Source organism: Mustelus asterias, chromosome 13 (genome assembly GCF_964213995.1).
Source record: "Mustelus asterias chromosome 13, sMusAst1.hap1.1, whole genome shotgun sequence".
NCBI lineage: Eukaryota > Metazoa > Chordata > Chondrichthyes > Carcharhiniformes > Triakidae > Mustelus > Mustelus asterias.
The window spans coordinates 16,949,360-16,975,304 of NC_135813.1; the positions used below are offsets into that span (position 1 = coordinate 16,949,360).

Consider the following 25,945-nt stretch of genomic DNA (forward strand, 5'->3'; position numbering starts at 1 on the left):
ACCTTACTCATGAACCCATCTAACTGAAGCACCCTCTCTTCTTCCTGGGGAATAACTGTCACTGGAACTTTTCTACCTACCTTGAAAGTGGTGGCAAGGGTTATTTTGTCAAAGTATAACATTACTCTTGTTTGTGGAGTAAAAGCAGTGAAATCTCAATGAACCAACAGTTGTTTGTTTAAACGAATGGAGTGGATTAGATACACAATGACCTAGATACCATTATAATCAATTTATTACAAGATTTGCAAGTTCAACGTAATTATTCAAAACTAAATTTGCATTTGAGCAAACAAGGCAAATATGGAATTACCAGTGATGCTACATTCTGTTGACATTATTCAGCGAGGTAGTGTGTTAATCAAATTCAAATGGAAAATACAAGTATGCATTCTTTGTTAAAACATGCAATATATCAAAGCAATAAGGACTATACATCCTCCTCAACTCTACCTTCAACTGTGCGCGGCACAGTTAGCACTGCTGCCGCCAAGGACCCAGGTTCAATTCCGGACTCAGGTCAATGTCTGTGTGGAGTCTGCACATTCTCCCCGTGTCTGCCTGGGTTTCCTCCGGGTGCTCCGGTTTCCTCCCACAATCCAAAGATGTGCAGGTTAGGTGGATCGGCCATGTCACTTCAGCTGAATCTTTACCGGAGCGGGCGAGGTTCCCAGAACGGAAATCTCCGTTGGCCTTGGGCAGGATTTTGCGATTTCGCCCGAGCCCGTAAAATCCCACCCTTAGCGTCAGGAGGATTAGCAGGGTAAATACCTGGGGTTTATGTGGATAGAGCCTGGGTGGGGATTGTTGTCAGTGTCGGTTTGCTGGGTCAAATGGCCTCCTTCGGCACTGTGGGGATTCTATGATACTAAAATAGCACAATTAAAAGATCAATTTCTGGATTCTGCAATCTTGATTTCAAAATGTTATGGGGCCATATCCATTGGATATCAAACTGGGAAAGACACATACCAAGCTCGAGGCTACACTTTCCAAATACTTTACGGTACAGTGAAGCTTTTTAAAATGGCGAATTTCTGCTCATTCTCATCCACTGGTTAGGAATAATTATTTTAAAACTGCTATGGATTTTCCATTTTAATGTTGTTTCCGTCCTTTACATCATCCAACCCTGTCAACCATCCCCTCACAAGGCAAACAATTTGCTCTGCAATTTGTCTCTGGCTGTGGCGCTGCAGAATCTGCTCTGCATTTTCTCAGGCCTTGCCCTTGGCGTCCTGCACCACCTCTCCTCCCCGATACGGGACATACATAAATACTTTGTGTTCTAAAAGCATTACTGTGCCCCATACCATACTGCTGTGCGCAATTTGTTTTTTTTGTGTTTAAATCAGGTAACAACTGCACCAAGCAGTTGCTTTTGACAATGTGCCTTAAATTATCTTTTAAAAATAGTGTGCAACGTGTAGTGCAAACACTATGGGGGCCATTTTGACTCTGGACTGTAGCAAGTTGGGAGATGCTAAATATAGACTTCCCATTTGCTGGCTCCCAGTTTACAATGCCCCCAAAATTACCCTTAATAACTGTTTGAATATAAACTTTCACCAAATCACTCAAAAATTTAGTAGCGACGATGGACAATTGCTAAGACAAACTAGAATAAAAGTTGATTAAAACATAAAAATTGAAACATTAAAAATTAATCAGTACAGTGTTATAAGCACATGCCCAATCTGCAACTTCCATGAATGTTGGTGAAGCATGTCTTCTCTTTGTCCTAGAATTTCTGTTTCATGTTACAAGGAGCAAGTGGAAGGCGAGTGGTGGACCGATGAAAGGGGACAAACAATGGTGATATGATATTGATAGCTGCAATATCAGTGGGGGCCCGGGTGTGGTACCACTTAAAAAGATCCGTGTACAGGACTGAACAAAAGCAGCTGTAAAAACAATTCAGTTTGCCTGCCCTTAAGCAGTTGCTTTAAAATGGGCCTCAATTTCTTCTAGCGTTTTCCCTTTCGTTTCAGGAACAAAGAAGATTGTGAAGAGCAGATTCATGAAACAGAAACTGGAAAAGAGCCAGAAGGTTCCATATTGAGTAATGTTCTCCTGAAAAAACAAAAAGAGAAAAAGTTTGTGACTTCCCAGTAATAATGCATCTATATGCAAACATTTAAAGGAACGCCTGAATGTTTCTGCACAAGACGAACAAGTACATCAAATCATTGCACGACATTTATTAATACAAAATGATGGTAGCACATTTTTGTCCCTTTCTCTAAATGCTGCAGTGACCTCAAACTTGAAACAAGCCACGTGTGTTCTATTTGGAACAGCTGATACATTACTGTCTATGCGTCTGCAAAGGGACACAGGATAGGTTCGAGATTCCTTTTTGGGAGGGCTGGAGGGAGGGATGTGAATTGGTGACAGTGGAGGCATCAATACTTTTCAAAGGCCTAGATTTACAGACTTTTGGGGACTCAAATGATTAATATGTAGGAAAACGACGTAGTAATAGATTTAGAAATGACTTGGCAAACACATTCACGAGCTCTCATGCTACTACATTCCTGGTATGAAATACTTTCAAAACGCTATGTCAATTCAACCTGATACTAAACAAGAATGTAACTTTGGACAGTCACACAATGAAAGATGGTCATACTCACAACGAGATCATGGAACTCCTTGGTTACCAGAAATGCAGTTGACCAGTTTGCTAGGACGCATGCACCACTTGCTATGCCTCTCACTCTGACAGGGAATATCTCTGACATCACCAACCACGGAATAGGGCCACAGCCAAGTGCAAAACCTGAGGTGAATCATTTCGGCTTTTAATGTATCTTGTTTCTTATAAGCATTGCAAAAAGTAGTTTACATTTTTGTTCAATTTCTCAATAGCTCATGTTCCAAGTATACATTTTATCTCACCGCCGCTCGGAATATTCACCATTTGCAATTTAGAATCATAAAATCCTACCGTGCAGGAGGCCATTTGGCCCATCGAGTCTGCACCGACCACAATCCCACCCAGCCCCTATCCCCACAACCCCATGCATTTACCCTAGCTAATCCCCCTGACACTAAGGGGCAATTTAGCATGACCAATCCACCTAACCCACACATCTTTGGCCTCTGGGAGGAATCCAGAGCACCCCTACGCAGACACGGGGAGAATGTGCAAATTCCACACACATAGTGACTCAAGCCGGGAATCGAACCCGGGTCCTTGATGCTATAAGGCAGCAGCGCTAGCCACTGTGCCACCATGCCGCCCACAATTTGTCACATGTATTGGGATGCAGTGAAAAGTATTGTTTCTTGTGCACTATACAGACAAAGCATACCGTTCTTGGAGTACATAGGGGCTAAGGAAAAGGGTGCAGAATATAGTGTTGAACATTAGACAGCTTAAAGGAGTTAGAGTTAAGTTTTAAGAGCACAGAACGAGAGTAAAAGATGGAATTAGAGGGAATGCTGGGGACAGCTCACAAGAAACTGCTTCACTCCAGCACTATCTTTGGTGTCAAGCTTGCTTCTACCTGCATCAAGTCTAGAACTCGGGGGATAATTTCAACAGGTCCACCATTTCAGAATGAGATGAAGCAGAAATTCCTTCACTCAGAGTTGCGAATCTTTGAAATTCTCTATCTCAGAGGCACAGTGGTTATTTCACTGGATTAAATTTAGACACTTGGATGAATGATCTGGAGAGGAGTTCAAATCTCTCCATGGAAGCTAGAAAATTTTAAATCTTTAAATAAAATCTTCAACAAAAGGCTACCAATCAGTAATGGTGACCATGAAACTATTGGATTGGTTGTAAAACATCCATCTGGTTCGTTAATATTCTTTAGGGAAGGAAATCAGCTGTCTTTGCTTGGCTTGGCATACATGGCTTACAATCCGGAGCAATGACTCTGAACTGCCCAATGAAATGGCCTAGCAATACAGCTGTTTTTATAAAAAGTGGCTACCACCACCTTCTCAAGGGCAGTAAGTGTTAGTTTTGTTACATTCTGAGAATTATTAAAGACAAAAGGCTATGGACGCTCAATTGTAGAGCAATCCAGGGCTGAGATTGATGGATGTTTGGACTCTCAATGAATCAAGGGATATGTGGGGCGGGCAGGAAAGTACAGTTGACGTTGAAGATCAGTCATGATCATGTGAATTGGCAGAGTGGGCTCAAGAGGCCACGTGACCTGGTTCTGATCCTTTTTATGGTAGCACTTTCCATTCACCATCCTGAATCACTGTGCAAAGAGGCACATGATAATCACCCAATGTCACTGTTTAAATATTTCCCAAAAGATCAGTAACTGGGAACTCAGCAGATCAAGGTGACTGACCGTGACTCCACATGTAGCGTAAGTGGCACCATTGTGGCTCAGTTCAAACTATTCCCCAATATTCCTGTGAGGGCCACTATTTCTAGCCATGGTGGATTGAAGGAACTAAAACTTCAAGCTTCCACAACTCATGTGCAATGAAAACAATGATCAGTTAGCGATCCAGGGATAAGTAGCTGATCTCTCAGAGTGTCAACGGCACGGTGGCAGAGTGGTTAGCACTGCTACCTCTCAGCACCAGGGACCTTGGGTTCGATTCCTGGCTTGGGTGACTGTGTGGAGTCTGCACGTTCTCCCTGCGTCTGCGTGGGTTTCCTCTGGGTGCTCCGGTTTCCTCCCACGGTCCAAAAGATGTGGGGGTTAGGTGGATTGGCCATGCGAAGATGCCCCTTAATGTCAGGGGATTAGCTAGGGTAAATATGTGAGGTTACGGGGATAGTGTCTGAGTGGGATTGTGGTCGGTGCAGACTTGATGGGCCGAACGGTCTCCCTCTGCACTGTAGGATTCTATGTATATGAAAACAAGATCATCCAAAGCCAGCATGCACTCCTTATCCAGTTTCAGAGTTCAAGCAGCTTTCAAGAAGATGCTTAGTTGAGAAACACATTACAAAGGTCTCTGGTTTCACACCCTTGGTGAATTAACTGATTTGTTTTTTTATTCATTCGAGACATGAGTGTCACTGGCTGGCGAGCATTTATTGCCCATCCCTAGTTGCTCTTGGAGGACAGTTGAAAGTCAATCACATTGCTGTGGCTCTTGAGTCACATGTAGGCCACAACAGGCAAAGACAGCAGATTTTCATCCCTAAAGGACATTTTCCGACAATCGACAATAGTTTCATGGTCATCAGTAGCTTAATCATACAATTTCTACGGTGAAGAGGCCATTCAGCCCTTCAAACCTGCACCAAAACAATCCCACACAGGCCCTATCCCTGTAGCTCCATTATTTACCCTGCATTTCCCTTGACATTGGGGGGCAATTTAGCATGGCTAATCAACCTAACCCTCAGTTTTGGAGTGTGGGAGGAAACCGGAGCACCCTGAGAAAACCCCCGCAGACACAGGGAGAATGTACAAACTCCACACAGTCACCTGAAGCCTGAATTGAACCCGGGTCCCTGGTGCAGTGAGGCAGCAGTGCTAACCACTGTGTGGCCTACAAGCAAAACAGATTCTTAATTCCAGATATTTTTATTGAATTCCAATTCCACCATCTGCCATGGCGGGATTCGAACGGGTTTATTTGGTAGCAAAAGCCACACAAGCTTTCGGAGCCTTAAGCCCCTTCTTCAGGTGAGTCACTAAGGCTCCGAAAGCTTGTGTGGCTTTTGCTACCAAATAAACCTGTTGTACTTTAACCTGGTGTTGTTAAACTTCTTACTGTGTTTACCCCAGTCCAACGCCGGCATCTCCACATCGGGATTCGAACCCAGGTGCCCAGAACATGAGCTGAGTTTCTGGATTAATAGTCTAGTGATAATACCACTGGGCCACTGCCTCCCCTGATGTTTTAAGGTCCACGGTAGTTGATGCTTCAATTCACTTCAGCAGCGTGAGGCAGAGGGATCCAGCTCCAGCTGGCCAATCAACAACCACAATAGAGAATTGTGCACAAGGACATCAGGGGAGAAAAGGATCAGGTTTGACTTTGATCTCTTCTGCAGTCACAATCAAAGCTTACATATGAAGACAGGCTACTTTAGAAGGATGTCCAACGTGCCAATGAGTCTGTATCTTCAAGAGCAGAGTGAAGTGGAGGGGATACCATTGATATATACATTTTCCGTAACGGTAAGAGAATTTCAAACCCTGTGAACACCGAAATTGGAAACAAGCTTCTTCTGATCCCCTCCCTAAAATCTAGGACTTCTCAAAGCCCTATTGCAGCAAATGTTAAACTTACCTGCTATAAAGACAACCAGACAGACGAGAGGTAACCACGTCGGAGCACTTATTGCCTCAGAGACTGAATTCTCAACCATTAAAGTGTCAGTTTTATGAAGTGAGGAGTTGTTGATACTTGCTTGCCAGACTTTGAAATATACCCCAAAGACTGCTGCACTGACAGACATGATCAATGCTGAAAACAAACACAAAACAGCAATTATTGACTGGATGAAAGCTCACATCACCAAGCATTTCTTCACTAGTCACAGCCTGGCACTTCTATATTCCTCAATGCCACTGGAATGTCAGGCAGGGACTTGCACCCAGAAACGTGTTGAGTTGATATTGGATGACTCTGGGCTGTGCTGCACCTATACTACTGGCATAAATCTACATCCATTCAACACTGGCAGAAAGGAGACTTTTGCCCTGGGGGTGGGGCTATGTAAGCAAGCGACAAGTGCTTTGACAGGATGCATCATTGAACTAATCTAGTCATCAAGGAAACTCATGTTTCAGTGCAGATTAATGACACACAAATCTTCTAACGGGAACATGGTGGCACAGTGGTTAGCACTGCTGCCTCACAGCACCAGGGACCTGGGTTCAATTCCGGCCTGGGGTCAGTGTGTGGAGTTTGCACGTTCTCCCTGTGTCTGCGTGGGTTTCCTCCGGGTGCTCCAGTTTCCTCCCACACTCCAAAGATGTGAGGGTTAGGTTGATTGGCCATGCTAAATTGCCCCATAGGGCCTGGGTGGGATTATTGTTGGTGCAGGCTCAATGGGCTCCTTCTGCACTGTAAAGATTCTATGATTCTATCAACTGCTGAACTATCTGAGGATACAATTCTTGCAGACCTGCTGATACTGTACTAGGCATGGTCCTATGTTACCACTCTCACTCTGACATCAAAATCCACACATGACAAGCAAGTGCTAAATTAATAAGATCAACCATGGTATGGTATTGGAACACCAGCTGGTTTTAAAATGGCAATGAGCAGCAAGTCTTGGACAGCAAGCAAGTGCTCAAGAAAGAAATGATGCAGAATTAACTGGGATGCAGTTCTCCCCAATGAGATCCCCAGTTCTCACTGGGGAGAGATCATTGATCATTATCACAGAATCCCTGCAGTGCAGAAGAGTCCATTTGGTCCATCGAGTCTGTATCGACTGACAGAATATCTCAGCCTGGCCCTCTCTCCCGCCCCATCCCCACAACCCCACGCATTCCCATGGCTAATCCATCTAACCTACACATCTCAAGACAAAGGGGCAATTTAGCATGGCCAATCCACCCAACCTGCACAGCTTCGGACTGTGGGAGGAAACCCGAGTACCCGGAGGAAACCCATGCAGACACGGGGAGAATGTGCAAACTCCACATAGACAGTCACACAAGGCGGGAATCGAACCCGGGTCCCTGGCACTGTGAGGCAGCAGTGCTAACCACTGTGCCGCCGTGATCTCTCACTTTTCAATTTGGTTGCAGCATCTCAAACTCAGACCCTTTAAATGTACACATCACTTACAAACTGGCACTGAGTTTAGGCCAGTAACAATATTTGGGTTCTGACAACACACAAAGAATGATTCGAGCTTTGGTTCAGGTCATTTTCAGAATACCAAGACTGCATTGCTGCTTTGAAAGTTTTTAACCACACATTTAAACAGCCTGCAGTTCTGACAATCAATCTTTTTTCTTCAGTTCATGCTGTCGCTTGGGTTTCAAGTGTACGCTTACACAGAGTTTGGAATAAACTGGAGAGGCATTTGCTTTTCTTAAAACAAAGAAAAGGCTCACCTGATACTGCAAGAAGAAGTTTCCTCCCAGCTTTGTCCATGATAAGAGCTGCCACAGCTGTGAAAACTACCTGAACCACACCAACTATCACTGAGCCCTCACTACTGTCCTGGAAGAGAATGGGCAGGAACAAAATTGGTTTGCTTCCATTTTATGGGAAAAGATTTCTTAAACCACTTAGCAGTGACTGGAAGCATTTCTATTCAATTTCCCGTAGCTAAATTTGTTATTTTTGCTTTCACGATCATTTACAAAAGTTGGTTACTTTTTAATGACTCAGGTGATGTTTTGAAGACAAGGCAAAAATACATTTTCTTACTATTTTGTAATCATCTCTTGACTTATGGTGCCCAAAGAACCACGAGATAGGTTTTAAGTTAAAGCTTATTTATTAGTGTCATAAGTAGGCTTATATTAACACTGCAATGAAGTTACTGTAAAAAAACCCTAGTTGTCACACGCCCACACCTGTTTGGGTACACCAAGGGAGAATTTAACATGGCCAATGCACCTAACCAGCATGTCTTTAGGACTGTTGGAGGAAACCCACGCAGACACGGGGAGAACGCGCAAGTTCCACATAGACAGTGACCCAAGCTGGGAATCAAGCAGTACTAACCCACTGTGCCACCATGCCTCTGGGAGCTCTTTATTGTTCTTAGAATCCCTACAGCACAGAAAGACGCCATTCGGCCCATCGAGTCTGCACCGACCACAATCCCACCCAGGCCCTACCCCCATATCCCTACATATTTACCCACTAATCCACGCATCCCAGGACACCAAGGGCAATTTTAGCTTGGCCAATCAACCTAACCTGCACATCTTTGGACTGTGGGAGGAAACTGGAGCACCCGGAGGAACCCACACAGACACGAGGAGAATGTGCAAACTCCACACAGACAGTGACCCAAGCCAGGAATCGAACCCAGGTCCCTGGAGCTGTGAAGCAGCAGTGCTAACCACTGTGCTACCGTGCCGCCCCAAAACGAGCGGCCATGCACTTACGGTGAGGGGGGAAAGTTCAAAGGAGATTTATTTATTAGTGTCACAAGACGCTTACGTTAACACTGCAATGAAGTTACTGTAAAAATCCCCTGTTGGTTGCACTCTTCCACAGTCAGATTTAAGACTGCACAACCAGGTCCCACACAAGGAGCAGCTTGTCCCCCAGGGGTCACCTGACCCACACTGGGGCAGTATGCACCCCAAATCCCAACATACATATAGCACACTTACCTCAGTCAACATCTAACTATCGTAAAGCACATGTTCAACTAAGCTAAAATCCTAATCTACTTCACGAGGGGGAATAGATAACTTCATACAGCAGTGAGATGATTGAAAGCAAGTCTGGCAGAAGTAGATTTTGATGGTGGTTAGAGGTTGGGGAAGAGAAAAGCAGATGAAATGAGTTGAGACCATGCCAAACATCAGTAATGAGGTCCAACTGCATGAGCCAGAACATTCTGATAAATGGGGTTATTGACAATTTAGTTCACTGTTGACATCATTGGGGAACTAAGTAAAAATATTTTCCTAAACAATGTAGCAGTGCGTTAACAAATTAGTTTACAAAAAGAAAGGAACTTTAATGATGATTCCTGTCCACAAATCCAGTGAAAATTGTGCGCGATATACGAATATTGACATACAAGGCTATGGAACAGAACAGCCTGTACGCTGCATCACTAACATCTCAAGGTGCTGTGCAGGAGTGGTACAAAACAAAACGTGACACCAAGACATATAAGGAGCTATTAGGCAGATGATAAAAAGCTTGGTCAAAGGAGGAAGCTTTAGGCAGTATCTTCCAGGAAAGAGGTTGAGGGGTGAAGATGTTTAGAGAAAAAAATCTGGAGCTTAAGACTTTGACAGCCAAGGTAAACACACCAAGGACGGAGTGGTAAAAATCAGGGATGCTCAAGAGGGGCATATGGAGAATCACATATCTCAATAATACCTTTGTTTTACAACTACAGAAAATAGTCAATGCGCTTAAGAGACACCTTTGTAAACGACACCCATAGAATCATATAGTGCAGAAGGAGGCCATTCAGTCCATCAAGTCTGCATCGAACACAATCCCAGCCAGGCCTTACCCCCATAACACTGTACTTTTACCCTAGCTAGTCACCCTGACACCAAGGGAAAAATTAGCATGGCCAATCTACCTACACCGCACATCTTTGGACTGTGGGAGGAAGCCGGAGCACCCGGAGGAAATCCACGCAGACGAGGGGAGAACGTGCAAACTCCACACAGACAGTGACCCAAGCCGGGAATTGAACCCGGGTCCCTGGCGCTGTGAGGCAGCAGTGCCAACCATTGTGCTTCCACGCGTCCCTGGTCGTTGCAAATGGTTAGTGCCAGTTTCCAATTATCGATGGCTGTCCAGTATAAGCAGGGAACTCTGTCTTTACTGCATCATTTAATCGTAATCCTTGCTCACATTTGGGAAATTTGAAATAACTATTCCATTTCTACAAAGTCTCATCAAAAATGAAATCCATACATTTGGGTCCACGATGAATGCAGTTTTTATATGCTCTGCTCAGCATGATGTTGCTGTATACATTTCCGTGGCACTTGGTCTGTTCCTTTAAAGTCACTGCTTTGATGAGATGATGCAAGGTAACTGGAAGTACTTATAAAACCCTCAGGCTTATCAACAACAATTTGCAGTAGCGGAGTTCCTTTGTCATGTAAGGGATCACACGCATGTTGACTGCTTGTAAATTCTAGGCTCCGGGGCAATAACTGGATTCCTTACATACGCAAACCTTATTAATAAAACAGTGCGATAGACAACTGCTGAACACAACATCTAATAAAAAAATATGAATATTTTGTCTCTGATTCTCCAACATTATTACCTTAAAATTTGCTTGTTCAAAGATGGATTCTGCATAAAACATAACGGCGTTGATTCCACTTAACTGCTGAAATAGCATCAGAAATATTCCAATCAGGAAGGGTTTGTAAATTGTTGGATTTTTAAGCTCTGAAAGTGCAAATTTGGTATCCTGTGAACGAAGCAGAAAAAGCACAATCAGTTAAGGCAAAATGGATCAGAAAATCGCCAGAACTGCGGCAGTTTCTTACTCTAACATTGATCTGAAATTTGCAGGGTTTTGATAGCAAACCGACTAGTGTTTGCTGCCAAAACCTTTCTGAACTGAATCACAACTTCAGGAATTAACGCAAGCACAGGGGAATTCCTGAAGTTGCGATCAGCCATTCGCTGCTCCAACATAGGTTGCACTGTGCCAACCACACCCCTACCCTATGCCCCCCCTCCATCACCCAACAAAGCTGGTAGCGAAACCAACTGATTTCACCAGAACTTTCACTCCCATATCACGGTTAGAAACCATAAAAGTAGTTAAGCCTGGCTCAATTAGGAATAACTGGGGTTTTAATGGCAATCTGACTAACAACAACTGTTGAACAGGTGAGCTGGTTGTGCAAAGTGTGTGAAATACTGTTCTAATTTGATAGATTTTTTAAAAATCAGAATTTAATTGAACTCAGGTTTTTTTGGATTAAATTTCAGCTTCTTTTTACACACAACGATTGTAAAGTGATCTGACTGTTACTGCTTTTCACTTCCTGGTTGGCTGCCCGTGAGAATGCATTAATGTGATTGGCTGCTTGGACAGCCAGATGACATCACTGTAGCTCTATGGGGTTCCCCCTTTACATTCACAGTGCAATTGCATTGTTTCAAGTTCTCGCTCGAGGCCATCTCAATGGCCAGTGATGAGCACAAAGTCCAGACAAACATTACTGTATGTGTGATTGGCTAATCCAGGCAAATTGTGCAGGTGATCTGAATTCATCATTATGTTTGCTAATTGTTAAAGCTATAGACCATTTGGCTTGAAATACAAGTGAAACAACCTGCCATTTGCTACATCGCTTCATTGTCCACGTGATAAGTTGCCGGTTTCTTTTTAAATTGTAAAAGCTCGCAGTTGTTCTTGCTCTCGAGGGAGTGCAGCGAAGGTTTACCAGGCTGCAGGGTAGACCATTTAGGACGGAAGTGAGGAGACATTTCTTCACCCAAAGAGTGGTGAGCCTGTTATCACAGGAAGTAGTTGATGCCAAAACATTGCATGCATTCAAGAGGCGGCTGGATATAGCACTTGGGGCGAATGGGGTCAAAGGTTATGGGGAGAAAGCAGGATTAGGCTATTGAGTTGAATGAACAGCCATGATCGTAATGAATGGCGGAGCAGGCTCGAAGGGTGGCCTCCCCCGGCTCCTATGTTTCACAGTAGGTGCCTGTTGAAAGACAGGGGGGGGTAAGGAGGGTGTGAATTTCAATTCAAAGTACCAGCATATGCGAACATCTACTGAAAAGGTTCAAGCTCTGGATCAATGCAATTACCTGTTCATCGCAACTGGTTTCAATCTGCCGACATTCCCATTCAGAATCCACGTCAGGTCCTCTAAGCCACGCCAGGACCTGTAGTGCTTCAGCACGTTTATTCTTGGACAGCAGATACCTCGGTGTTTCTGGCATGAAGCACATTAATACAACCATGATGGTTGGTGGTAAGGAACACAGCACAGCAAGCCAGTGCCAGGATAAGAACATTCCTGATAAAAAAAAATTAAACAAACTTTCAATCATAATCCAGTTGGGCTACTGTAATGCTCGTTATAATTTTAAACAGGACCGGAGGTGAGATCAAGTTCAAGATTGAAACTCCAAAAATACATTTCTAATTGCTGACTGGGAGTTCTTACAGTTCACAGCAGGAAGATCAGCTTTTGAGTCTTTGGAGTGTTGCTGATCTAGCTGTGTCTAGTACACTGCTGGCAATAAAACAGTTGAAACGTATCTGCTTGATAAAATCACATGCATGTCACCCATCCTGTACAAGCTGCACGTGTTGTAATGATATTTGATGAACTCATGGTGTTCCGTGTACTTGGTGGTTAATTTATCAGTCCCTCTGTGTGCACGCTTCCTCTCTAATGCAAGTGCACAGGAGCTCAGTGGCCTGACTTTGAGGTTCAGGAAAGTAGTGCTTCCGAGCTGCTCATCAAAAAGCCGTTAAGGCTTGTATTTGAGCCCCCATTGATTGTAGAGTAAATGAGCTTGAACCCAGGCTGGTTTCACACCACAGGAGTTCAAATGCAACCTGCAAAACATGCCAATTGATCGCAAGATCAAATCTCTTTTATTGCAACTCTATTTCTCTATCCATATAACATTCCTCGTCAATGCTATTTACTGTCACAACAGGGGTGGCCAGAGAGCAGGAATTCTGCCTGGCTTGTAGATAAGACATTCAAGCAAGCTTAAACAGGGTATGTCTTTTCTTTGGAAGAAGTGTGGTTGGCCAATCAGCACTTTCAAATTAATTAAACAAACAAGAGTGAAAATAAATTGCAGGTAAAGCGGCACAGTGGTTAGCACTGCTGCCTCATAGCGCCAGGGACCCGGGTTCGATTCCAGCCTCGGGTCACTGTGTGGAGTTTGCACGCTCCCCCCGTGTCTGCGTGGGCTTTCTCTGGGTGCTGCGGTTTCCTCCCACGGTCCAAAGATGTGTGGGTTAGGTTGACTGGCTATGCTAAATTGCCCCTTAGTGTCAGGGGGATTAGGAGGGTAAACGTGCGGGGTTACGGGGATGGGACCTGGGTGGGACTGTCGTCGGTGCAGGTTTGATGGGCCAAATGGTCTACTTCTGCACTGTATATTCGATGATTACCACCACAACCTTTGCACATCTCCATACCACGTTACAAGAGGATAGCAGAAAATTGAGCAAGTGACAACTGTTAAGTGGAAAAGGAAAAGCCAAAGATGAAGTAAGGGTGAGGAGAGAAGGAGCTGGATGGATGTGACAGGGGAACGCACAATGACACTGTACAATAGCTCAGCCTTTTAAAACACCCATCAACTTCAAAAAGAAAAACTCAATTCATACCACCAACATATGAACCCATGATTCCGGTTACCACCATCAGCTGAACACTCGATCCTAACAGCCCTCGGACTTTAGGGTGAGCTGTTTCAGAAATGTACACCTGGAAAAGAAAATGCCCCAAATATAAAAACCCACCTGAAATCACCCGTTGTTTCCAAACGGTTTTTAGTGAAAACATTACAGCGCATCGATTAAGAGACACTCCAAAAAGCAGGTATACAACCTGGTGTTGTTGTGAGACTTCTTACTGTGCCTTACCCCAGTCCATCGCCAGCATCTTCACATCCAAAAATATTGTATTATGCAGTTTGAAATTGGGTGGCACGATGGGTAGCACTGCTGCCTCACAGCGCCAGGGACCCGGGTTAAATTCGGGCCTCGGGTCACTGTGCAGCGTTTGCACCATCTCCCCATGTGTTTCCTCCTACAGCCCAAAGATGTGCGGGTTAGGTTGGATTGGCCATGCTAAATTGACCCTTAGCATCAGGGGGATCAGCAGGGTAAATATGTGGGGTCATGGGGATAGGGCCTGGGTGGGATTGTTGTCGGTGCAGACTCGATGGGCCATACGGTCTCCTTCTACACTGTCGAGATTCTATAAACTCTAAATGGAGAAGGCTGCGCCAGTTGTGTTCAAATAAGCCACAATGTTATTTCAGTGATATGTTATTATTATTCAGTTCTCCATTTCGGAGCTGCTGACATTCCTCACGAGAGGCAAAACAAACTTGCCTGCAGAAGGCAGAGAGTGGCTGTGGAGGGGTCTTTCTCTGCATGGAGGTCAGTGACCAGTGGAGTGCCCCAGGGATCTGTTCTGGGACCCTTGCTGTTTGTCATTTTCATAAATGACCTGGATGAGGAAGTGGAGGGATGGGTTGGTAAGTTTGCTGACGACACCAAGGTAGGTGGTGTTGTGGATAGTTTGGAGGGATGTCAGAAGTTGCAGCGAGACATAGATAGAATGCAAGACTGGGCGGAGAAGTGGCAGATGGACTTCAACCCGGATAAGTGTGTAGTGATCCATTTTGGCAGATCCAATGGGATGGAGCAGCAGTATAAAATGAAGGGTACCATTCTTAGCAGTGTAGAGGATCAGAAGGACCTTGGGGTCCGGGTCCATAGGACTCTTAAATCGGCCTCGCAGGTGGAGGATGCGGTCAAGAAGGCGTATGGCGTACTAGCCTTCATTAATCGAGGGATTGAGTTTAGGAGTCGGGAGATAATGCTGCAGCTTTATAGGACCCTGGTTAGACCCCACTTGGAGTACTGCGCGCAGTTCTGGTCACCTCATTACAGGAAAGATGTTGAAGCCATTGAAAGGGTGCAGAGGAGATTTACAAGGATGTTGCCTGGATTGGGGGGCATGCCTTATGAGGATAGGTTGAGGGAGCTTGGTCTCTTCTCCCTGGAGAGACGAAGGATGAGAGGTGACCTGATAGAGGTTTACAAGATGTTGAGGGGTCTGGATAGGGTGGACTCTCAGAGGCTATTTCCAAGGGCTGAAATGGTTGCTACGAGAGGACACAGGTTTAAGGTGCTGGGGGGTAGGTACAGGGGGGATGTCAGGGGTAAGTTTTTCACTCAGAGGGTGGTGGGTGAGTGGAATCGGCTGACGTCGGTGGTGGTGGAGGCAAACTCGTTGGGGTCTTTTAAGAGACTTCTGGATGAGTACATGGGATTTAATGGGATTGAGGGCTATAGATAGGCCTAGAGGTGGGGATGTGATCGGCGCAACTTGTGGGCCGAAGGGCCTGTTTGTGCTGTGACTTTCTATGTTCTATGTTCTATAAACCAGTTTTCAGGAACTCAGCATTAGATTGGTTCTATGTTATCAATTTCTCAGCTAGGCTTGCCCTCTACTGGTGAGCAGGGTTCCTACAGGCTTCAAGTAGGCCGAAGAGTTTAAATATTAGAGGTTCTGATTTTTTTTGTTTAAAAGCTCGCTCTTCAAGGAAATCTTGAATTGGAAATTGCCCCAAACGCAGCCAGTCCAGGCAAGTGGAGAAGCTGCTGCCTTTTTACATTAAGCAGTGGCACGTCCATTGATCCAAATTTTATTATTTATTTGTCACAAGTAAGGCTTATATTAAACACAGAAATTAAGTCATTGCGAAATTCCCCTAGTCACCAGAGTCTGGCGCCTGTTCGGGCCAATGCACCTAACCAGCACGCCTTTCAGAATGTGGGAGGAAACCTACGCAGACATGGGGAGAACGTGCAAACTCCACACGACAGTGACCCAAGCCGGTGATCTCAGTGGCGTTGGCTTGTTTACGCACCAAATGATCAGAAGGGCACAGAATTGCTGGCATGCATTTAACCACGCCCTATACACGAGTCATCAGCACGTGAAACCAGGAGGGTTTTGTGGGGACAAAATGAAACAAGCGAAGAAAAAAAAAAGGGGAAATCTGGCCACTTCAATCTTCATGCTGCACAGGAAAACAGTGCAACATTTTTGGTTCTGGTTTGTTTTGAAAGGATTCAGTTTTGGAAAGACTGCTCTGGCGCACACTTTCCACGCAATTTATTCTCGAATTGAAAAGGTGTCCAGTAAAGTCCAGAAAGAAGCCAGTCCAGGCAAGTGGAGGTTCACTAGATTGATTCCAGCAATGAGGGGTTTGTCGTGTGAAGAGTTTGTGAAGAGAGATTGAACAGTTTAGGCCCTACGCTCTCTGGAATTTAGAAGAATGAGGGGAGATCAAACCGAGGTATACAAGGTGATAAAAGGTGTGGATAAAATAGATGTGGAGCAGATGCTTCCTCTTGTGGGGCATTCTAGGACGAGAGGTCATAATCTTAGGATAAGGGGTCGCAAATTTAAAACAGAGTTGAGGAGAAACTACTTCTCCCAAAGGGTTGTGAATCTGTGGAATTTGCTACCCCAAAGTGCCGTGGATGCTGGGACAGTGAGTAAATTTGAGTTAGACAGATTTTTAATTGGTAATGGGTTAAAGGGTTAGGGGAGAAGGCAAGAAAATGGGGATGGGTGCATGATCGAATGATGGAGCAGACTCGATGGGCCGAATGGCCTAATTCTGCTCCTGCGTCTTAGGAACTTGATCTGGTGATGTTTCATTTATTTGGAAAGTTTGGTATACGATCATCTGGGTGAAAGTTGTAAAATAAAAAGCCGCAATCAAAGCCATTTCTGTCTGTAGGCCAGGCTATGAAGAACTTTGAAATGGCCAAAAGGTCATGAAATTACTCCGGTGCAGACAATCCTGGTTAATAATTGGAGCATTTTGACCTCAACATGCAGAGTTTAGCTGTGATCATAAGTGTGTGAACTAAAATACCCTTATCCAGGTTTAGAATAACTTTCCATCAAACCATTCTGCAGATGGCCTATTAACGTTTAGATTGAGGGGGATCAATGAGATTTTAATGTATATATTTTTTTAAAATAACAAAACATTAAACTAGACAACCCACATAATTGTTATGCAGTTAAGCTTTCGGTATTTGGCAGTTGTTTTCTTGTCCAAAACTCAAAGACTTTATTTACCAATTATGTTGTGAAATGTGTGCAAAACAGGGTGAACAGGATGGCCCATTATATTGCTTCTGGACTGTGACTTGACAATCATGCTTAGCAAAAAAAAAAATCACATGAGAAACTCTCAATAAAGGAAGCAACTCTTGAGGGAAGCTTTAACCTAACTTGCTCAAATAGGCAGATTTGGTTTTTGGGGTTGGACAGAGTGAGGACATGTCCCCTTTTCCACTTGCCCTGTCACTTTTCATTCAGCTCACGTCCAACCCTCGTTGCCCCTTGTGATGCCTTGCCCTGATATTGTGGCTTGCTGTCTTGTCTCCTGGCGTTCTTCCCTTTTTATTCATGTTTGTCTTTATTGTGCGGAGTGTAGGCAGATTTGGGACAGACACTGGGTTTACAATGCATGCGATTTTACTCTCCCTTGAACAAATGAACAACCAGCAGTGTGTAAAACAGACACGTGAAGCAAAGCTCCCCACTCAGTTACCCACTTTGTTACCCAGTCTCCTGCTGGTCACTGATTCTGTGCTTTGCTCTTTGAGCTGTTGGCCCTGGCTCACTTCCAATGATATGATATCATAGATAGAATCCCTACAGTGCAGGAGGAGGCCATTCAGCCCATCGAGTCTGCACCGACCACAAATCCCACCCAGGCTCTATTCCCATAACCCCGTGCATTTACCGTAGCTCTTCCCCCTGATATTAAGGGGCAATTCAGTATTACCAATCCACCTGACCTGCACATCTCTGGACTGTGGGAGGAAACTGGAGCACCCGGAGGAAACCCACGCAGACACAGGGAGAATGCGAAAACTCAATTTCTGAGCTGCTGACATTCCTCACAAGAGGAAAGTGGGTAACTGAGTGGGGAGCTTTGCTTCGCATGTCTGTTTTACACACTGCTTGTTGTTATTCATTTGTTCAAGGGAGAGTAAAATTGCGGGCAGTTGGTCTGTCCCAAATCTGCCTCACAAAAGGAATGTGCAAATATGGATGAAATAATATAAAAATATTATGGAGACACCTCACTTGAGGCTGAAATTGTACTGAAACTGCCGACAGCAAACTACAACTTATTTATCTTAAGAGTTTCTGATGAGATGAAACTTAATCACCGGCCACCTCTCTCTTCAACGAAGTCCTTACGTGACAGTTTTCAAAGAGGCAACAATTTAATTTCATTTCCATTGTCAAGCTTTGAGCGAATGGAAAGACAGAACAGGAGAGAGTGGTTAACGCAATTCCAATAATTGACAAAATACAGCAGCTCATTACACATTGAGTGGCTGCAATGTGCTGTTCACTGGTTTGGCCTTTTACATAGTTCTAAAATTACAATTTAAATTTCTTGTACAGAACAATAAGATAGAGGGTCAGCCTGCAGCAAATAACTCAATGCATATTGATATGATATGGGGCAGCACGGTGGCACAGTGGCTAGCACTGCTGCCTCAGAGCGCCAGAGAGCCAGGTTCAATTCCGGCCGCAGGTCACTGTCTGTGCGGAGTTTGCACATTCTCCCCGTGTCTGCGTGGGTTTCCTCCGGGTGCTCCGGATTCCTCCCACATTCCAAAGATGTGCAGGTTAGGTGGTTTGGTCATGCTAAATTGACCCTAGTGTCGGGAATTAGCAGGATAAATATGTGGGGTTACAGAGTTAGGGCCTGGGTGGGATAGTGGTTGGTGCAGACTCGATGGGCCAAATGGCCTCCTTCTGCACTTTAGGAATTCTATGATTCTATATCAAATGTGGAATTTTTGCAATGTTTTATATCAACCACAAATGATTAAGTGCTGATTAACTGAAAAAAGGCATTGAAGCAAAGCTACCTAGTAGTTACTAAATTAGCCTAATACATCTTTGACATTGTTCGCAGGCCACAAAATGGAATCAAGAGCAAACATCACACGAACAATCACTCACACATCCCAAGTTTAAAGTTTATTTATTAGTCACAAGTAGGCTTACATTAACACTGCAATGAAGTTACTGTGAAAATCTCCTAGTCGCCACACTCCGGTGCCTGCTCGGGTACAGTGAGGGAGAATTTAGCACGGCCAATGCACCTAACCAGCACGTCTTTCAGACTGTGGGAGGAAACCGGAGCACCCGGAGGAAACCCACGCAGACACGGGGAGAAGTGCAGACTCCGCACAGACAGTGACCCAAGCCGGGAATCGAACCCGGGTCCCCGGGGCAGCAGTGCTAACCGTGTTGCCAGAAGGCACGGCAAGTAACGGAAGGGTTAGAGACAGAGAAAGTGGGCGAGTTTCAGGATAGATCACAAATAGCGTGGGGGAGTGCGGTTGAAATTTACTTTGCATACTGCACTTTTACGGATTTAAAGTAGGTCGTTTCTGTCAATAATTCAGAGGTGCTCAAGTTTAAAAAGAAACCCACTCGGGCTCAACGTGAAGACATTGTACTTACTGGCACAACGAGCGAGGTCACTCCACTGGCCAATCCAGTGAGTACTCGGCCACCGTATAGCATCCAGACATTCTGTGCTGCAATGATCAGCGTAAAGCCAGCGACATACGGAACAGCACAGATCATTAGGCTTAGCTTCCTGCCAATTTTATCAACAATCCATCCTCCAACGATGCCACCCACGGCTGCTCCGATCGTAACTAAGGACTACAAAGAAGTTAGATAACTTCATTTCAAACAAACATTTCAATTCTTCCATTTAGATTTATATCGGGTGGGCGGGTAAACATCCGTAACCCTCAATAAGGAAACCAGACATGCAATCAACCAATTTAAGTTAATCCACTCTGGATTCAGGCAGTCTCTGCCTGCAATCAAAGTGACATAAATCTTCATGTTAAAAAGTCTAGTGTTCAGCTTTCGACTTCATTATTCCAGTAGTTCAAAAAGTTGACTAACTCGAGGCACAGCATGATGACTGACAGAGGAAGAAGTGTGAATATGGAGATGATAAATAAGCTACCTAAAAGTTCCGATAGAGAAAAAACAGAAAATGCTGGAAAATCTCAGCAGGAATGACAGCATCTGTGGAGGGAGAATAGAGCCAATGTTTCGAGTCTGGATGATGCTTCGTCAGACCTGCTGGATTTACCAGCATTTTCTGTTTTTTGTTTCAGATCCCAGTACCCGCAGTATTTTGCCTTTACCCAAGAATTGCGTCTGAACAGTATAATGGACTGCTAATGTGCTATCCCTCAAGCCCATCTTAACCACCAACAACCTTAAATGTGCAGGTTAGGTGGATTGGCCATGCTAAATTTCCCCTTAGTATCCCGAGATGTGTGGGTTAGGAGATTAGTGGGAGTGTGTGTGGAGTTACGGGGATAGGGTGCAATGTGGGCCTGGGTGAGGTGCTCTGACAGAGGGTTGGCGCAGACTCGATGAGCCAAACGGCCTCCTTCTGCACTGCAGGGATTCTATTAATGATGTCGGGTGGGGGAATGGAAAATTAAAGAGGCAAATCAAACATCCTGAGTCGAGTTCAGCAACAGGAAGTACAGCAATGAAGGGGAACTGAAATAGAACTTTAAGAATTTGCTCAACTGCTGCATGTGCAAAGGTTGACAGGACATCCATGGATTAACTGCAGCACATGCAAAGGTTGAAGGACATCCATGGATTAACTGCAGCACATGCAAAGGTTGACAGGACATCCATGGATTAACTGCAGCACATGCAAAGGTTGACAGGACATCCATGGATTAACTGCAGCACATGCAAAGGTTGACAGGACATCCATGGATTAACTGCAGCACATGCAAAGGTTGACAGGACATCCATGGATTAACTGCAGCACATGCAAAGGTTGACAGGACATCCATGGATTAACTGCAGCACATGCAAAGGTTGACAGGACATCCATAGATTAACTGCAGCACATGCAAAGATTGACAGGACATCCATAGATTAACTGCAGCACATGCAAAGGTTGACAGGACATCCATAGATTATTCAGTTATTGCTTACCCCGAACCAGGAAGCCTGACTGGAATCAAGATTCAGAGATGGGTTTGGATCCATTTCCAATTCTGGAATGGCAGGAGAACTGTAACCAAGGACAAATCCAAAACTAAGAGGTCCCAAAACAGCAGCAAATGTGGCCAGGTACAGATTCTTATTACGCACGTTGCTGTGGAAAGACAGGGGAAAAAAAGAGGCATCTTTTAATCCAGAAATGCTTGAAGGTTTGGACATTTAACACTGGAACAAGCACTGTAAACTGTAAATGTCCCGAGTGTAAAATTCATTGTTCACCTCTTAGCCGCAGTTTGAAATTACTGTGTGGCACAGCAAGCAAGATTTGTCACACACAAAAGCTGCTATTTAACCAGCAGAAAATCATCTCCATAACAACAACGATTTGGAGGAACACATGGAACTTTCAAAAGAATCAGACATGAGCAGAGGGAAAAACTGAGGCTCAGAGATGTTGAGCTAAGCACAGTTATTTGCAAATCGCGTGTCAGAGTCGGGTTTGCAGCGACAATACTTTCTACTTTCCCCTTTTCAATCCATTGGGAAATATAGGATAAAGCTGAGTAGCCATGATAAGTTGCCCCTTAGGGTCAGGGATTAGCAGGGTAAATACATGGGGTTACAAGGACAGGGCCCGGATGGGATTGCTGTCAGTGAAGACTCAATGGTCTCCTTCTGCACTGTAAGGATTCTATACCGCTTGTGTCTGTTCACAACCCTGAACCAACGTTCCTTTTGAGCCTCTCGTGTAGAAATGTCCACGTGACGCTGTAGAGGAGATTTTATTTTGAAAGACAAGAATTAAAAGAAAGAAAGAAAAATGGATCATTAAGTGTCCTGTTTGAAACTATTTATTGTCTGTTACACAACAACTGAAATGATCCCCGTGGCATTTTCAGACATACCTACTTTCTTTTTTATTCAAAGTACAGCACCGTAACAGGCCCTTCAGCCCGCCAAGCCTGTGCTGACCATGATGCCTGCCTAAACTAAAACCGTATGCACTTAGAGTCTGTATCCTTCCATTCCCATCCTATTCATGTATTCATCTAGTTGCCCCTTAAATGCTGCTATCGTACCTGCTCCCACCGCCTCCACGGGCAGCGCATTCCAGACATTCACCCCCTCTGTGCAAAAAAAAAACTTGCCGTGCACATTTCCTCTAAACTTCTCCCCACGCACCTTAAACCTATGTCCCCTAGTACTTGACTTTTCCACCCTAGGAAAGAGCATCTGACTATCCACTCTGTCCATGCCACTCAATCTTGTAAACATCTATCAGGTCACCCCTCAACCTCCATCGTTCCAGTGAGAACAAACCGAGTTTATCCAACCTCTCCTCATGGCTAATTCGTTCATGGGATGTGGGCATCGCTGGTTGGGCCGGCATTTATTGCCCATCCCTGAGGGCATTTCAGAGGTAATGCTGTGGGTCTGGAGTCACATGTAAGCCAGACCAGGCAAGGACGGCAGATTTCCTTCCCTATAGGACATTAATGAACCAGATGTTTTTTTTTTTAAAATGACAATTGACAATGGTTCCATGGTCATCATTAGGCTTTTAAATTCTGAATACAAATTTCACCATCTGCCATAGTGGGATTTGAACCCAGATCTTTACCCTGGGTCTCTGGATTACCCGTCCAGTGACAATACCACTGCTTCCCCAACATGCCTACGTTCCAAAGTGAATTAAACTCAATTATTTTCCTGCATTCTAGTGGGAAAGATGCATATCAAAAATGATAATTATTCTAATGTTAAATGCTGAAAGACAGACCATAGTAACAACGAACAGTGGATTATATCCTATTGGATCAGTTGCTGAAAAAAATGTAAAAGATTTTTCAAACATATCAGAGCAATGTCAGGGTGGCACAGTGGTTAGCACAGCTGCCTCAGTGTCAGGGTTCGATTCCCGGCTTGAGTGCTCCGGTTTCCTCCCATAGTCCAAAAGATGTGCTGCTTAGGTGTATTGGCCAGGCTAAGTTCTCCCTCAGTGTACCCGAACAGGTGCCCGAGTGTGGCAACTAGGATATTTTCACAGTAACTTCATTGCAGTGGTAACATAAGGCTACTTGTGATACTAATAAATAAACAAAACATTTGATTCAAAAATACTTTGCAATAAACTTGAGCCAAAGGATGCACAATAATGAGTAAAAAACTAAACTTAATCCTGTTTTAGAAACAGGCCTTTCCTCCAAGGGTTGGTGAAGGACTATAACAAGGCATCATGGCTGTATACATACTGACATGGACAGCTGATTGGCTGGCTAACAGGAAGCAGAGAGTAGGCGCAAATGGGTCTTTTTCAGGTGAGCAAGATGTAGCCTGGGGTATGCCACAGGGATCAGTGCTGGGGCCTCAACTGTTTACAATTTATATAAAATGACTAAGATGAAGGGGCCAAAGTTATGGTTGCTAAATTTGCTGATGACATGAAGATAGGTAGGAAAGTGCGAAGTTTGCACATTCTCCCTGTAATTCCTCCAGGTGCCTCCCACACGCCAACGATGTGCGGGTTAGGTTGATTGGCCATGCCAAATTGCCCCTTAGTGTCAGGGGGACTAGCAAGGTAAATACATGGGGTAAAGGGATGGGTGGGATTGTTGTCAGTGTAGGCTCGATGGGCAGAATAGCCTCCTTCTGCACTGTAGGGATTCTATTCTAAGGTAAGTTGTGAAGAGGACACAAGGAGGCCTTAAACCCTCCCCCCCCAATAAAATACAGGGCATTTTCTTACAATTTGATCCCATTTTCCACCTTTGCAACACATTAATAGGTCCCAATCCAACCTTTTAGCTTCTGAAGTCAACTCACCGAGCAGCATCGGGAAACAGCAGTAGGCTGCAGTTGATAAAATGTTTCATACATCAGAGAAATGAGTCACAGCTCAGTTTGAAAAAAAACACAATAAACATTGTTCTGGACGTAGGGCCTCAATTAGCCAGACTGGTTTTCCAAACAATCAGATATTAATTCTCAGCCGCGTAGCTCTCATCTTCAGAATGAACAGTGTGGTAGTGGAAATGACTGGTCAAAAATCCAGGAAAATGTAACTGGCGTTAGAATATTCTAACATAAAACTTTATATTTGGGACAGTTTGAGCGTCGAGCTCCATGAATGAAAACTTCCAAGCCCAGAGCAGAGAATTTATTGGAGCTATCAGTGATCTAAGGGATAGGCCTGCATAAACCACACGAGGAAATGGTGATTCACATTTGAACAAAGCACTTAAATTATCAAACACGATTAGCAAACTTTGAATTAAGAGACCATATATAATTGAAACATATGTGCAGGAGGCCACCATTTGGCCCATGTCTGCACCAGCTCTCCAAACCAGCATCATGGTCTAGTGCCATTCCCCTGTACCCCTGCACATTAGATGATTTCTATTCAAACAATGCCCTCTTGAATGTCTCCCCTGAATCAACCTCCGCCACATTCCAGGCAGCGCATTCCAGATCTGAACCACACTCTGAAAAAGTTGTTTCGCACATTGCATTTGCTTATTTTGCAAATCACTTAATCCATTCCCCCCTCATTCTCGATCTTTTTACGAGTGGGAACAGTTACACCCTATCCACTCTATCCAGTTCCTCACAAATTTGAAGACAGGACTTTGTCTCCACAAGGACTGTGCAATGGTCAATCCTACCAATACTGTCATGGACAGGTGTATCTGTGACAGGCAGGCAGGATGGTGAGGATGAGGTCAAGTATATTTTTTCCTCTTGTTGGTTCCCTCATCACCTGTTGCCCAGTCTGGCAGCTTCATCCTTTAGCATTTGGCCAGCTGGGTCTCTGGTGGCACCACCGAACTACTCTTGGTGATGGACACAGAAGCCCCCACCCAGAATACACTCCGCACCCTTGGCACCGTCAGTACTTCCGCCAAGTGATGTTCAACATGGAGGAGCACTGATTCATCAGCTGCCGAGGGTGTGGCACATGGTAATCAGCCGGCGATTTCCTTTCCCATGTGGGACCTGATACCGTGAGACCTCATAGGTGCCGGAGCCAATGTTGAGGACTCCAGGGCAGGTCCATCCTGACTGTATCCCATTGTGCTGCCACCTCAGCTAGCTGTGTTCGGTCAGTGGGACAGATTGTACTCACAGTTGGTAAGGGTGGTGGCCTGGGCCTATCTGTAACATATAGAACATAGAACATAGAACATTACAGCGCAGAACAGGCCCTTCGGCCCACGATGTTGCACCGACCAGTAAAAAAAAAACTGTGACCCTCCAACCTAAACCAATTTCTTTTCGTCCATGAACCTATCTACGGATCTCTTAAACGCCCCCAAACTAGGCGCATTTACTACTGATGCTGGCAGGGCATTCCAATCCCTCACCACCCTCTGGGTAAAGAACCTACCCCTGACATCGGTTCTATAACTACCCCCCCTCAATTTAAAGCCATGCCCCCTCGTGCTGGATTTCTCCATCAGAGGAAAAAGGCTATCACTATCCACCCTATCTAAACCTCTAATCATCTTATATGTTTCAAT

The 25,945-nt window shown here is 44.6% G+C and overlaps 1 protein-coding gene across 1 annotated transcript in view; it reads right to left on the bottom strand.

Annotated features, from left to right (window-relative positions):
• Positions 1-218: 218 nt before the first annotated feature.
• The window catches only part of slc2a8 (solute carrier family 2 member 8), a 33,233-nt gene continuing 7,506 nt past the window's right edge, over positions 219-25,945 (bottom strand). The window contains exons 2-10 of the mRNA XM_078226413.1: positions 21,417-21,579; positions 19,890-20,096; positions 13,961-14,060; positions 12,412-12,623; positions 10,895-11,044; positions 8,019-8,127; positions 6,232-6,408; positions 2,637-2,782; positions 219-2,073 (exon numbers count right to left, since the gene is read on the bottom strand). Of these exons, the coding sequence (XP_078082539.1) occupies positions 1,933-2,073; positions 2,637-2,782; positions 6,232-6,408; positions 8,019-8,127; positions 10,895-11,044; positions 12,412-12,623; positions 13,961-14,060; positions 19,890-20,096; positions 21,417-21,579 (1,405 nt within the window). The 3' untranslated portion in view covers positions 219-1,932. The remainder of the gene's footprint in view (positions 2,074-2,636; positions 2,783-6,231; positions 6,409-8,018; positions 8,128-10,894; positions 11,045-12,411; positions 12,624-13,960; positions 14,061-19,889; positions 20,097-21,416; positions 21,580-25,945) is intronic.